Source organism: Salvelinus namaycush, chromosome 32 (assembly GCF_016432855.1).
Source record: "Salvelinus namaycush isolate Seneca chromosome 32, SaNama_1.0, whole genome shotgun sequence".
Lineage (NCBI taxonomy): Eukaryota > Metazoa > Chordata > Actinopteri > Salmoniformes > Salmonidae > Salvelinus > Salvelinus namaycush.
Genome location: NC_052338.1, coordinates 1903452 through 1919653, shown reverse-complemented (window position 1 = coordinate 1919653; position 16202 = coordinate 1903452). Strand labels below are relative to the sequence as shown.

Sequence of the window (16202 nt, the reverse complement as noted above, 5' to 3'; positions counted from 1 at the left end):
AAGTATATGCGAATAGATTATACAAGTGAGAATACAAAAAAGGATCAGTCTGTTTTTAAAATGGCCACTCCCTCTATCGCGATTCACTAACTATGTTTGCCAATGTTATCAATGTCTCTACATTTTTGCAATTTCTTACTTTTTGTAGGGAGTATAGGCATTTGTGTAGGTTACAGATTACAATTATTGCAGCTGGCGTTTTAAGGTAGGCTATGCAGTCTATTTCTCAGATGGTTTTCTTAATTTCAAGTTCTTCACTATAGCCCAACAATTGACATTTTGGTGTAATTGAATTTCTGATATGTTGGTTTGAAAAATGACTTTTCCAAAGCCGTGGTAATATGCTGTCGTGATATTTCTTCTCTACGGAGATACTTTATTAGGCCTATATGAATAGTTTGTTCAATTGCATAATGAGAACACGGTGCAAGTATATATGTAGAAACTGCAGACATTTTAAAACCACATAATGAGTTATTATTGGGTGATTCATAATGACATTTGTTACATGAATCAGTGAATCTCTGTCCTCTGCAGATAAGTTGTAGTTGCTGTGCTGAGCATCAAGGGGGCAATGTCTGACAGCAGCACAGGCAGCAGCCGCAGTGGATCCTCGACCAACAGTTGGACCATGCTGTCTCCAGAGGTAAGATATACACCAGGGTTTCCCAACTGGTGGCCCCAACTTGTTTTTATTTAATTTAACTTTATTATTTACAAAAATAAATACAAATAAAATACTTTTTGTTTCATAGTAGGACATAAGATTGTAATAACACCAGGAAATTGGGGGGGGGGGGAATTAATTTAAGAAATCTGTTCCCAAGTATTCCCATGAATAATAGTGACACATGATTGTATACAAATGTAAGCAAGGTTTGAAATGATTGTTTTATGCAAACATTATACTGTATCTGTTTGGCCTTCTTGTAGTCAATTTGCAGTCTACAAATTATTTGTAATTGTGTTCCGGCCCCCTGACCATCCACCCAAGAACAAATCGGCCCGTGGCTGAATCTAGTTGATGATCCCTGATATACACCCTGTACCAACCTATGGTGTGCCAGTCAGACCTGGGTTTCAAATACTTAAATCTATTAATTACTTTGCCTGTTTGAGCTTGCCTTGTTTAATAAATCGATACTAAAGTCCCAAAACTGCAAACCCCGCTTATGACACTCCATGCCAGGTCTAGCTAAAATTTATAGCCCAATGACCACTCAAACCTGCCCAAAAGGCCTGAAAACTAGGCAATTTTTTTACACTGCAAGAGAGGAGGTGCAGCATTTATCCAATAAACCCTTTTTCCATAGCATTATCGAGCCAATTAGGAAAGAATATCAACGAAACTTGTAACGACTTCAGACCCAATTTTTGGTTTATAATTTGAAATAAAATCCCTTTTCTGCATGTGCATTTTGAAAGTATTCAGACCCCTTCACTTTTTCACATTTTGTTACGTTACAGCCTTATTCTAAAATTGACTTAAATCTGGGGGGGTTTCTTCTCAATCTACATACATTACCCAATTATGACAAAGCAAAAACAGGTTTAGATTTTTTTTTACAAATGTATTAAAAATAACACTGAAATATCACAATCACATAAGTATATAGACACTTTACTCAGTACTTTGTTGAAGCATCTTTGGCAGAGATTTCAGCCCCGAGTCTTCTTGGGTATGATGCTACAAGCTTGGCACACCTGTATTTGGGGAGTTTCTCCCATTCTTCTCTGCAGATCCTATCAAGCTCTGTCAGGTTGGATGGGGAGCGTTGTTGCACAGCTATTTTCAGACTTCGCTCAGGTTGGGCCACTCCAGGACATTCAGAGACGTGAGTGTCCCTAAGACACTCCTACATTGTCTTGGCTGTGTGCTTAGGGTTGTTGGCCTGTTGGAAGGTGAACCTTTGCCCCCAGTCTGTCCTGAGCAGGTTTTCATCAAGGATCTCTCTGTAATTTCCTCTGTTCATCTTTTCCTTGATCCTGACTAGTCTCTCAGTCCCTGCCGCTGAAAAACATCCCCACAGCATGATACTGCCACAACGCTTCACCGTAGGGATGGTGCCAGGTTTCCTCCAGATGTGGTGCTTGGCATTCAGGCCAAAGAGTTCAATCTTGGTTTCATCAGACCAGAGAATCTCTTGTTTCTTATGGTCTGAGTCTTTAGGTGCCTTTTGGCAAACTCCAAGCGGGCTGTCATGTGCCTTTTTACTGAGGAGTGGCTTCCGTCTGGCCACTCTACCATAAAGGCCTGATTGGTAGAGTGCTACAGAGATGGTTGTCCTTCTGGAAGGTTCTCCCATCTCCACAGAGGAGCGCTTTGTGTGACCATCGGGTTCTTGGTCACCTCCCTGACCAAGGCCCTTCTCCCCTGATTTTACAGTTTGGCCGGGAGGCCAGCTCTAGGTAGTCTGGTGGTTCCAAACCTCTTCCATTTTAAGAATGATGGAGGTCACTGTGTTCTTAGGGACCTTCAATGCTGCAGAAATGTTTTGTTACCCTTCCCCAGATCTGTGCCTCAACAAAACCCTGTCTCGGAGCTCTACGGACAATTCCTTCGACCTCATGGCTTGGTTTTTGCTCTGACATGCACCGTCAACTGTGGGACCTTATATAAACAGGTGTGTGCCTTTCCAAATCATGTCCAATCAATTGAATTTACCACAGGTGAACTCCAATCAAGTTGTAGAAACATCTAAAAATATGATCAATGTAAACAAGATGCTCAATTGAGTCTCATAGCAAAGGGTCTGAACACATATGTAAATAAGGTATCTGTTTTTTATTTTTAATACATTTCTAAACTTGTTTTTGCTTTGTCATTATGGGGTATTGTGTGTAGATTGTTGAGAAAAAAATATATTGAATCCATTTTAGAATAAGGCTGTAACATAACAAAATGTGGAAAAAGTCAAGGGGTCTGAATACTTACCGAATGCACTGTATATATAAATCCGACAGGAGAGTTTGAGTGAAAGTTGGACAGAGGATCTCAATCTCTGCGCAATAAATATTTGGAAGAACTTAAACGGATGTTAGTGTATTTTCTGGCAATTGTGCCAGATGTTAAGACTACACTGCAACAAGTCAGCTTGTTGCAGTGTAGACAAGAAAAACGAGCAGTAAAATAACATTTAACACTTAAGTCATTTAGCAGACGCTCTTATCCAGAGCGACTTACAAGTACATACATTCATACTTTTTTTGTACTGGTCCCCCCGTGGGAATCGAACCCACAACCCTGGCGTTGCAAGCGCCATGCTCTACCAACTGAGCCACACGGGACCGGGGGGGAAATATTACTTAAAATAAGCAAAATGATTTGCCAACAGAACAGGAAAATTTCACTTGCCATGATTTTTAAAACAAGTAAAAAATATATATTCTCAAAGAACGCACAGATATCTTAAAACTAGTGCGGCCAGTCCTAAAGACAAGATATAAGAATTATTTTCTCAATATGTAGGAAAATGTGCTTAAATTTAGCATCCAATGCTATTGCAATCGTCTTGAAATAAGGCTATAAACCTTGTAATTTACAGAAAAATTGCATATTGTGCTTAAAATAAGTAACCCTGACTAAGATAAATGTACTTGTACTACTAGAAATGAGATTGGCTTGCTTAAAGAAAGAATGAATCTCATATCTTTTCACTTTATTGAGGACTCAGTATATCCAGAGGCTGATATGGGCAGAACAAAAGATGCAAAAACAACACATTTTTGCCATTGGTGGTCAAGGTGAAAATGTAAGACATATGGCAAGATAACAAACGTAACCGTGCTTTAAACCTTCTTATAATAAAAAACAAACGCCCCGCCTATTTATTAAAGGTTATCGGTTCTCGGATCGGCCGATACAAAGTTCTGTTATCGGGACCGGAAATGAAAAAATTGTATCGTGCAACCCTAGTCAGTAATGAACTTTTTCCACTCGGCCATAGCCTTTTTTATATGACGAATTTATGTCCTGGTTGTGGATGGTGTCCGAGAGGACTTCTGTCTGCAGCACAGAGAGGAGTGTCGCAATGCACTTGGGATATGTGAGGTAAAGGTGTAATAACACGCCATGAGATACGTCACGCTGGCATAGATGTCCTCTTTTGGGAAGGTCACCACAGACATGGTTCCAATGGCCAGTATGCAGTTGGTTTCGCAGACAATCACGACAGGGCTGAAGAGTGGTCTCGCCTGAAGAAAGGTGTTGGGGTCTTCTGCAGACTGACACACACACACACAAAGAGAAACAAAAATGACCTAAAACAATTCACACTCTTTGTATGTTATGGTCAAGTAATATGAAAATTCTAATACATGCACACATTTCTTACCTCAAGGATGTGAAGCATAGCCTCACTTGCATGTCCTAACTTCTTTGGAGCCACAGGTGATGGGAACATGTCTGGTAAAGCCTTCATCATGGCGATTGAGTGCTTCACTGTTAAACTAAAAGTCTAATTTGATTTACTGCAGCCAGTTATTGAAACAAACATTAATACTTTCATGGGAACATTAATAGTTTCAAGTTCCCTCGATCGAGGATCCGCCGGAGTTCATCCATAACCTGACACACACAGACAGACCGAGACAGAGTCTTACACTATCTAGCTGGAGGCGTAGGAAGCATTAGCCTGGTTACTACCAGTCTGAATTCTCGCGAGCTCACTGTTTTACATTTGCCCGAAGTAGTTTACCTCCGTCCCTGCTATGGCTTCTCAAGCTGCTCAGTTCCCACACCGTATCTCATTTGAGATTTGGTCTGATGTTAACCAGGCTAAGAAAGCATAGGCCTACTTAAAATGAATACATTTGCTTACATGATCCAGTTCTCTGAAGCAGGGATACGCTTGAAGTATCATGGTAGGTCTGTCCTGCTCCTTGGTAGCATCAAAGTCGATGAAGGCCCGTCTTGCTTGGAATTCAAGGTCCAGGAGCTGGGAAACATCCTTCTGGTTGGGTCTGGCCTTGGTTTTGTACATCTCCTGTAGAGTTTTATGTCTCGCCTGGTTCTGTAGGCTCTCAGTAGTTTCTCATGCCAGAACACATAATAAATAATTTGGCTGCCAGGTATCCAATAGGTCCCAGAGGAGGTGCCTGGTCTACACAGGTCTGATTCTTGACCCTGTATAAGACATACATTTATTTAATGGTAATTATAAAGGCAAAGAACACCACACTAACAACAACCTAACAGCAAACAGCAAAACGACTACATCTTTAGATACATGTATTGTAATGGCCAGGAAATGCTTCTTTGTTTTACAGGAAACACTGCCTGCATGGTTAGATTAAATGTCTCCCAAATGTCAAAATCTAGCATTTACTCATGGTGAAAATGAGACAGTCTCCAAATGGTTCTCCTTCTGAAGAAGTGCTCTGGCCCGGGAGAGAGATCACGTAAATGCTCAGAGAGGCAGGGCAGCATGTATATTAGCAGCTGAAAAACACATTTAACCGCATGGTAAATAGTTAAGTAATTAGCAACTAATGCATAGTTTAAAGATGCAAAGTGTCAGGTTGATATAGGTTATGAGACATTAGCATACTGTCTTCCCTTTTCCATTAATGCAGGAATGATTTACCAAGCTAGCTACTGTTAGCTAACAAAATTAGACTACCAGTATATCATTAACGTTGACGTTAATTACTTTAAACCAAAAGATAGTGCAAGCTAATGAAAATAACTTTAACGCTAAATTGTCGCCCATATTGAAAATCTTAGTTACATTAATCTTTGCTTGCCTCGCTAAGATTGTAGACAATGACTGACACGTCGATAATTTAGCTTCGCCGTCTTTGGCGCCCTTTCTATTTATTTTCTATTGTCAACAGAAAGGGCGCCAAAGACGGCGACGCTAAATAATCGACGGTGTCAGTCATTAGGGCACATTTACACCTTAACACTATTTCTGGCAATAAAGCACTATCAATCTAACCAAAGTTGAAGTGTTTTCAAAAAATGTCCGTTCGTTCAGTTAACTTCTAACAGTCAACGTTACCTAGTTAAAATTAGCACGCTAACTTGGTTTGCCAACTTTCCAATTCAAATTAACGTTAGCTTGCTAAGGAGAAAGGTAGACGGTATAAACATATTGACATTACCTTTTAACACTGCGGTTGATATTTGATCCATGCCCGGATATGTGTAATCCATTCCATCTTCATTCATGGTGTTAGATGACTCAAAGATTTGGACCGTCTTTGACTTTTTATTTATAGGCCTCCCTTATGTAGTTAGATAATGTGACCGAGTGCTGAATATCAGCATGGCTGTGATTCGGTCGTAGGTACGAGGCCATAGGCCGAGTGCTGAAGATAATAATCAGTGTAACAGCACGACCTCGAGTGTGATGTTGCTTTTATACAACAGTTCTACAAGCGCCATTTATTAGTTAACAGTAATAAGCACTAAAAGATTGATTTGTTTATTTGGCTCTGCTAACACACACAGTTCCACAACTGGGCTGGACTGTTGCCAAGCACCACAAACATTTTCCTGCACACTAGCTTGCTACTTTGTGTAGGTCTACACGTTACCGTCCTCTCCTGATGACCATTCATAATTTAACTCAAATGTTAGTGGAAATATGTTCATCTTTGCGGTGCGAAGTTTGTTAACAATCTAAGATGGATAACAATCGTTAATGTAATTAACGGTTACTAGAACACCAGTAAAGCGGAGTGATACATGTATAGTTAAAAGTCCGTGCTGTTACACTCTACTCCAATCAAATTACTTGGTCGTATTATAAATACTTGTGAACATCATTTTCAGTTATTTACGCTCTTTTCATCGAAAGCAGTGGGACCGTTTTACATGCGTTTGCTTTTAGTAACGTTCAAGATGCTTTGGCGTTGCGTGATCTTCTGCGTTTTTATAACTTTTTCATTGAAACTGTTATTGAGCCATATCAATAGATTGCACAGTCGCAGCCCTGATTTCTGGTCGCTCTGTGGTATTGACGGAGGCACCGAGGAATATAGAGTGTACAATTCCTTCTATCATCATGTAAAGAGAAGACACCTTCAACACCTACTTGAAGGCACCCGACCAGGTGAACAGCCATCGGAGGAAAGCCAAGTACCACCGGAACAAGTAAGTAGCTAGCTAGGATTTTTTTCCTTTTTGGATTAATAGTTTTTTTTTTTAAATGAACTATTCGATCATTTTAGCTATAATGGCTAAAGCTGGGTTAATGTGAAAATAATCAATGATAAATGGGAACAAAACACTTAAAGCTCTATTGGTGAAACTAAATACAATTTCAAATAATAATCTGTTTCTTTGATATGTGGTACACAGGACAACATTCATCCCGATCAGCTTCTAGCTAACTCTAGCATCACTGATCAGCAACTCCATACACCTGACTTGGATGAAGGGCAAAGGGGCATTGACCAACATGGCGCTGTCACAGTGCAACAAGTAAGTTACTCGGTTGGTGGCAATCTACTGAAATTGACCATATTTTTTGAAGTACTTGGCTATACTAATAGCATTCATAGTCTTCACAATCACTTCTGTCACAAACATTATACTTGTCATGAACTAGTAATGTCCAGCCTGCACAGGTCAGGATAGACCATTCAATGTCAACTTGTTTTTTAGGATCTGACAAAACATGCCACTGCTTTTGTGATAAATGCCAGAGCGAAGCATCGTCTCTCACAGGTAAGATGTTTTTTCTGAACAGAGCACAGCATTTGGTTAGTTACATTATGCAGAGAATTCTGTAGTTGTTCAGTGATGGTTGAGTTCATTCTCAATGCTAGGTTGTCCACCTTACTATTGTTGATCCCTTATGTTAATGCATATGTCATAAGCAAAATCTGTATATCATAAGTATACATGGTGTGTTCCAACCTCCATGAGCTTTCTCTCTCTCCTCTCTCACTCAGAAAGGCGTGAATGACATTGTTGCTGGGGTACAGCAGTATCCATGATCACTATTGGACAACCTCAGGAAGCAGATGGAGGGAGTGCTAAAGAAGCATTCAGGAAGCACATTAGGTCAGCTTGAAAAAGATGCAATGGATATATTTGACAATTTCTTTGACCCCTTTGCTGACGTTGCAGCAACATTTAGACAGGACAGTGTTTTTAAGAAGCAGTTCAGCTGTTTGGACGCAGAAGAAATTCCAATTGCTCGAACCAGATGCAGGATGAAATGTAGAGGCTCAAAATACTTTTTCATCAAAGACAAATTATTTCATTATGTACCATTAGTCAAAAGTCTAGAACAGTTCTTATCACACCCAAGGATTGTGTCTGGTTGAAAAGGGACCCCAGATGTGCAGGGAAAGTCTTTTTCATGACATTGTTGGTGCTCTTCTAAAATCACATGCCTTTGCAATCCCTTTTTTTCAGAGAAACCAGATGGTTCTGTACATCAGTAGGATCCTTTGCCTCAAAAAACAAGTTAATGGTGTACTACACCCTAGGAAATATAAATCCAAAATACAGGTCAAAAGTGGCTGATATCAGGCTACTTGCCATGGCTAGATCAGCAGACCTCCGTCAATCTGGTGTGGATGTAATATTGAATAGAATCAAGGAAGACATGGATGCATTGTACAGTGGGGTTAAAATGCAAACTTAACGGCGAGAGAACGATTTATGGTGCCATGGCCTCTCTGGAAACACCCTGGCACAACATGAACTATCAGGGTTCAAAGAGGCTTTGCCTACAGTAAGTGCAGACAATGAGTGTTCTGTTAAGGACATGCAGTCACACTTCAATGAGGATGCATATTCTAAAAGGACATTGGAGAAGCATGTCAGACAGTGTGATGAAATAGAAAAGGCAAAGACGGACTTGCTTCGCAACAGCCTAAGAACAACCTATGGGATCAATAGAAGGAGCAAGTTAGTTGAATTCTCAGCCTTTGATATTATACAACAAACTCCGCAAGACATTATGCATGGAATTCTGGAGGGCATAGCCCCATTGGAAATCAAATGTGTTTTGAATCATCTTCTTGTGTCAGGACAGATTGATCTGGACTCAAGTGATTTCTGCTATTCTTGGTTTCCCTTATTCCCCTCTAGATGTTAGAGATCGGCCATCCCCAATTTCTGTTAGTACATTAACGTCAAGTGGTGGTAAACTAAAACGGTCATCTGGGCAAATGCTTCCTGCTAAGGATATTGCCATTTGTTTTGGAGAGTTTGGAAGCCAGCGTTCGAGGGCCCCTTGACTCTCCGGATGATACGGACTGGAGACCTGATGGGAAAATGCAGTGTCTTTAACACATCTGAGAACAGTTTTGACAAAGTTGGTTCCCTGATCAGTTTGGATTGCTTTAGGGAGTCTAAACGTAGAGAAGAACTTCACTAGTGCCTTCACCACAGTCTTAGCCGTTATAGTACTGAGGGAGATAGCCTCTGGGTATCGAGTAGCACTGCACATTGTTAGTAAGTACTGGTTACCTGACCTGGCTTTCGGCAACGGACCTACAAAATCGATTATCACTCGTTCAAACAGTTCCCCCACCACAGGAATCGGGCAGAGTGGCGCACGAGGAACTGTTTGATTCGCTTTCCCAGTGAGTTGACATGTTTTACAAAATTAGACCACATCAGACTTCAAACCTGGCCAGAAAAAATGTTGATGGACTCTGTTATAAGTCTTCGTGATCCCCAAATGTCCGGACCACGTCTGGTCATGGGCGAGTGACAGCACCTGCTGTCGGAACAGTGTAGGAACAACCACTTGACACACTTCACTCCAGTCACTAACTGTTATGAGCTGCCCATTTACGCATCAAAAATACTGCTTCCATGAAGTCTGCGGTCTCCCTAGTTTTAGCCTCCTCAGTGGAAATAACCGAAGCAAAACACTTGAAGATTGTCTCCCTTTTGACATTCAATCACCACCTTGGGGGTGACGAACAGAATGTCATGTAATTGGTGCGCGATTTCACTTTCCCCTGCCTTAGTTTTTACGGGGGTAAAAACCGTCTGCATTGCAGAAGGAATACTCGGGGCATTGTCTTCTACCTCAACATTCTCAAAAATGGAACTAGACAAATCCACCACATCTCCCAGCTTGCGAGATTGTGCCCTCGTTAACACACGCAGGAAAAACATGGGGAAATGCTTGAACCAATTTATCATCTGTAGTTTTGATTTCTGGCTTGTCTACTACCTCTAACACAGGAGTGACGTTACCACCAGCGATATCGTTCCCTAGTAGCAATGTGACTCCTTTTACTGGCAGTGTAGACGCTACACCAACATGGAAACATTCTGATACCAAGTCTGACACTAAGTGGACCCAGTGTAATGGTACAGGTACGTTTTTTGTCTCTATACCCTGTAATATGACATGCGAGCCACAATACGTTTCAGGAGACCAGGGTAAAGCATCAGTAACGATTACGGACTGCGCCACCCCGGTGTCTCGTAAGATTTGTATGGGCTTTTGATCAGCTTGTTCTCCAGTTAAAATATGTCCCGGGTTCAAATCCCAGATGAGCCCCCATTATGTTACGCACGCCTCTTGGAGGAGGGAACGCAACACCCTGCTACACTTAACTCCCCGTGGAGTGAAAGAGGTATGGGGTTGCAGGTGCGGGTAAGGATGGCAGAGAACTTTACTGTTAACAGGGAATGTATTTCCTTCACACGGTAATTTGGGGAAAAGGGGCTGGACGGAACCAAAGCAAAGAAAGTAAATGTTAGTCCTCTCTCCTACCTTACCTGCCTACTCACTACTTACCTAACCTTAACGCCACCTGGCGCGCTAACCAAAATACAGGGGGTGGTCCGTCCAGGTCTTACCTAGTGTCCATAGACAGAGTACACACTACGGGTATATGTATGCCCACAGGCCTCTTGCCTAAACACGCCCAAGGTGCCTTCCCCTTCCCCCCTGGGAACAAATGAAATAATTACTAACTTTAAAGTGAACAATTTCAATAATCACAAACGCATACACATACCTCAGCAGGACCGGCTACATAATCCTTTACAGACAGAAACCGGGGAACATAACATATATACACATACACAATTGATAATTGAGCTAATAGAGATTGCACAGATAGTATTTGCACCTGTTCTTTCCATTGCGACTGTGTCTAGGTTGAAGTTACTCATTGAAAATCATTTGAAGCATTGGAAGGTGCTTTTTCCAGACTGCAATGTTACACCTAAACAGCATTATATGATACATTTGCCATCACAGATAAAGTCATTGGGTCCATTGGTGTATGGGTCCACATGTGTATGCAGTTTGAGTCTAAACATTGTTTCTTTCAACAATGCGCTTCCAAGCTCAATTGAAAAAAAATATTTTCAAGTCTTTGATCAATCAGAACCAAATATATGAAGCTGCCAAAATGTTGACAGTTCAATGCACCCAATTTTTTTCAAATGAAAGGGAGATGGGACCTGTATCAATGGTTGAAGGTCTACAATATTTATGTAGAACATTGAGGGACTTCCTAGGTTTCAATGACGTAAACCATGCTGTATCAGTCAAATGGCTTGTAAGAAATACATAACTCAGAAGTCCATGATCTTTGCAAAAGTTCTGAATGCCAGAATTTGGACTGGTCAAAAACATATTTCTTGTTGATTCGAGGCTTTATTGTTTGGAATATTAACCATTTCAAATGATATGCTTTGATAGAAACATCATGGCTTGTCAAGTTGAGGTCCCACACCTTGCACAGGCCACTGAGTTAGCGGAGGTCCCACACCTTGCACAGGCCACTGAGTTAGTGGAGGTCCCACACCTTGCACAGGCCACTGAGTTAGCGGAGGTCCCACACCTTGCACAGGCCACTGAGTTAGTGGAGGTCCCACACCTTGCACAGGCCACTGAGTTAGCGGAGGTCCCACACCTTGCACAGGCCACTGAGTTAGTGGAGGTCCCACACCTTGCACAGGCCACTGAGTTAGCGGAGGTCCCACACCTTGCACAGGCCACTGAGTTAGCGGAGGTCCCACACCTTGCACAGGCCACTGAGTTAGCGGAGGTCCCACACCTTGCACAGGCCACTGAGTTAGCGGAGGTCCCACACCTTGCACAGGCCACTGAGTTAGTGGAGGTCCCACACCTTGCACAGGCCACTGAGTTAGCGGAGGTCCCACACCTTGCACAGGCCACTGAGTTAGTGGAGGTCCCACACCTTGCACAGGCCACTGAGTTAGTGGAGGTCCCACACCTTGCACAGGCCACTGAGTTAGCGGAGGTCCCACACCTTGCACAGGCCACTGAGTTAGTGGAGGTCCCACACCTTGCACAGGCCACTGAGTTAGTGGAGGTCCCACACCTTGCACAGGCCACTGAGTTAGTGGAGGTCCCACACCTTGCACAGGCCACTGAGTTAGCGGAGGTCCCACACCTTGCACAGGCCACTGAGTTAGCGGAGGTCCCACACCTTGCACAGGCCACTGAGTTAGTGGAGGTCCCACACCTTGCACAGGCCACTGAGTTAGTGGAGGTCCCACACCTTGCACAGGCCACTGAGTTAGCGGAGGTCCCACACCTTGCACAGGCCACTGAGTTAGCGGAGGTCCCACACCTTGCACAGGCCACTGAGTTAGTGGAGGTCCCACACCTTGCACAGGCCACTGAGTTAGCGGAGGTCCCACACCTTGCACAGGCCACTGAGTTAGTGGAGGTCCCACACCTTGCACAGGCCACTGAGTTAGTGGAGGTCCCACACCTTGCACAGGCCACTGAGTTAGTGGAGGTCCCACACCTTGCACAGGCCACTGAGTTAGTGGAGGTCCCACACCTTGCACAGGCCACTGAGTTAGTGGAGGTCCCACACCTTGCACAGGCCACTGAGTTAGCGGAGGTCCCACACCTTGCACAGGCCACTGAGTTAGTGGAGGTCCCACACCTTGCACAGGCCACTGAGTTAGCGGAGGTCCCACACCTTGCACAGGCCACTGAGTTAGTGGAGGTCCCACACCTTGCACAGGCCACTGAGTTAGCGGAGGTCCCACACCTTGCACAGGCCACTGAGTTAGTGGAGGTCCCACACCTTGCACAGGCCACTGAGTTAGTGGAGGTCCCACACCTTGCACAGGCCACTGAGTTAGTGGAGGTCCCACACCTTGCACAGGCCACTGAGTTAGTGGAGGTCCCACACCTTGCACAGGCCACTGAGTTAGTGGAGGTCCCACACCTTGCACAGGCCACTGAGTTAGTGGAGGTCCCACACCTTGCACAGGCCACTGAGTTAGCGGAGGTCCCACACCTTGCACAGGCCACTGAGTTAGTGGAGGTCCCACACCTTGCACAGGCCACTGAGTTAGTGGAGGTCCCACACCTTGCACAGGCCACTGAGTTAGTGGAGGTCCCACACCTTGCACAGGCCACTGAGTTAGCGGAGGTCCCACACCTTGCACAGGCCACTGAGTTAGCGGAGGTCCCACACCTTGCACAGGCCACTGAGTTAGCGGAGGTCCCACACCTTGCACAGGCCACTGAGTTAGTGGAGGTCCCACACCTTGCACAGGCCACTGAGTTAGTGGAGGTCCCACACCTTGCACAGGCCACTGAGTTAGCGGAGGTCCCACACCTTGCACAGGCCACTGAGTTAGCGGAGGTCCCACACCTTGCACAGGCCACTGAGTTAGTGGAGGTCCCACACCTTGCACAGGCCACTGAGTTAGCGGAGGTCCCACACCTTGCACAGGCCACTGAGTTAGTGGAGGTCCCACACCTTGCACAGGCCACTGAGTTAGTGGAGGTCCCACACCTTGCACAGGCCACTGAGTTAGTGGAGGTCCCACACCTTGCACAGGCCACTGAGTTAGTGGAGGTCCCACACCTTGCACAGGCCACTGAGTTAGTGGAGGTCCCACACCTTGCACAGGCCACTGAGTTAGCGGAGGTCCCACACCTTGCACAGGCCACTGAGTTAGCGGAGGTCCCACACCTTGCACAGGCCACTGAGTTAGTGGAGGTCCCACACCTTGCACAGGCCACTGAGTTAGTGGAGGTCCCACACCTTGCACAGGCCACTGAGTTAGTGGAGGTCCCACACCTTGCACAGGCCACTGAGTTAGCGGAGGTCCCACACCTTGCACAGGCCACTGAGTTAGCGGAGGTCCCACACCTTGCACAGGCCACTGAGTTAGCGGAGGTCCCACACCTTGCACAGGCCACTGAGTTAGTGGAGGTCCCACACCTTGCACAGGCCACTGAGTTAGTGGAGGTCCCACACCTTGCACAGGCCACTGAGTTAGCGGAGGTCCCACACCTTGCACAGGCCACTGAGTTAGTGGAGGTCCCACACCTTGCACAGGCCACTGAGTTAGTGGAGGTCCCACACCTTGCACAGGCCACTGAGTTAGTGGAGGTCCCACACCTTGCACAGGCCACTGAGTTAGTGGAGGTCCCACACCTTGCACAGGCCACTGAGTTAGTGGAGGTCCCACACCTTGCACAGGCCACTGAGTTAGTGGAGGTCCCACACCTTGCACAGGCCACTGAGTTAGCGGATGCTGAAAAGCTGGTTGATTTTACCTCATATTACACAATTAGCAACAAGAGCCAAACTTATGTACAAGTCAAATACCATCTTGGGGATGTAATAGAATTGTACAACAGTTCAAATGACTCATAGTGTGTTCCCCAGATATGAAAGTGTACTGTCTTTGTTCTGTACTGTATTTTGTCTACATGATTGCTGTGCTGTGTGTAAGATTGACAATAAAACAGTGAATTCCATGTGGTCATTATCTGTTCTTAATATGTGAAGCGATGAAAAGGATAAGATGCTTGAAATAAGAAATTCTGACTGACACAGCAGTTTTGTACTTTTGTACTGTTTTGTACAAACAGCTTTATAATTCTAGTTTAAAGCATTAAGTTACTCGGAACCAGTAATACAATCTCAGTAACAAGTTATATCTTATTAAAATAATTAAGGACAAAGAAAGCTTGAAACAAGTGAAATGCTCTAACATAACTGCCTGGTAAGAAGACATATCTTGTCAGACAAAAAACACGCATATATTGCCTTAATTTAAGGTATTTTATCTTACTTAGATTTCAATTTTTGCGGTGTATACAAACTGTTATAAATGGCTTGTTTGCAGACCCTACAGACCCCGATTAGGCCAATATATAAGCTGAATGATTTAGCAGCTTGCTTAGTTCAAATTGACAGATTTAATTTATTCAACATGAATAGCAAGGCGGTTTCGAGGTAAGTGCTTGTCGCCCAGTAACCTGCTGGTATAGGCTACTGAGGATGGTGTTGTAATTTTAATCAAATATAAATAATATGGCTAGGAACTGAATTTGCTTGTCAACAACAGCCAGTGTTTTATAATTTTTTTTGAACTGTAACCTGTAACGTCAATCTAATTGTTTTCTAACTGATCGGCAGATGCGATAGAGCTTTGACGACTTCCAATTTAATTAACTAAACATGGCCATTAATAATTGCCCATAAACAAAGGGCTACAACAACAATAAACTGAAGTTATAGACTATTCAAATCTGTTTGCCATGTCCAAGTAGGCTACACAAGTGGCACACATTGATTTGAGATGGCTCAGGTAATGGCATCATTTTGACATTTATTGGATCAAATGATAGGCTCCAGTAGCCCACAATGGCATATAAATGAATAGGCTACAGATGCAAATGTATCATTCTCCACATTTTAATGTCAGTTTCATTGAGGACTTTTTCCTCCCATAACAGAAGCACGCAAGGGAGTTTCATAACTTCCATTTCAAATGGCCAGCCCCTCGAGACCCTAGAACTGAGCATGGGTAAAACACTTCGCTTGACACGGCTTATAAGCAAAGTCGACATTGGAATGGAATTGAACCCACCTCCGAGCAAATGTATCTAATGCGCCCATAGTCGTTTTCCAGTGCTTTGTCGCTGTTATTTCTTGATGCGCATCAGTTCTAGGTTGTTAATGTTTTATGGAAAAAGGATTGGTAAAAAAAGAGGTCTCCGTAAGGACAATCTAAATGTCCTACAACTGGTAAGAAGTTGTCACGATTGCACGCGTTCTGCTCTGTCCTCACTCACGCGACTAGTGGACTCGGCTGCCTGTTGCAGCGCTCTCAACACACTCTCGGACATCCCTCCAAGCCCTCCCCATCAGGCCCACCCAGACACAGCAACAGCCTGCCTCACTGCCTTTAAAGATAAATGTCATAGCGGCTGCAGTGCAACTTAGAAGTAGCCCAAAAAAACCCCAACCAATAC

At 43.9% G+C, this 16202-nt stretch overlaps 1 protein-coding gene and 1 long non-coding RNA gene across 3 annotated transcripts in view; both read left to right on the top strand.

Annotated features, from left to right (window-relative positions):
- The window catches only part of LOC120026766 (pre-B-cell leukemia transcription factor-interacting protein 1-like), a 33037-nt gene that overhangs the window by 2020 nt on the left and 14815 nt on the right, over positions 1–16202 (top strand). For both annotated transcript variants that reach the window (XM_038971485.1, XM_038971484.1), the window contains exon 2: positions 538–646. In XM_038971485.1, the coding sequence (XP_038827413.1) occupies positions 575–646 (72 nt within the window). In that variant the 5' untranslated portion in view covers positions 538–574. The remainder of the gene's footprint in view (positions 1–537; positions 647–16202) is intronic.
- Positions 5958–10729, top strand: LOC120026767. The gene is made up of 4 exons (XR_005473230.1): positions 5958–7099; positions 7307–7429; positions 7613–7675; positions 7903–10729. It is a non-coding gene; the product is annotated as an uncharacterized LOC120026767 (long non-coding RNA).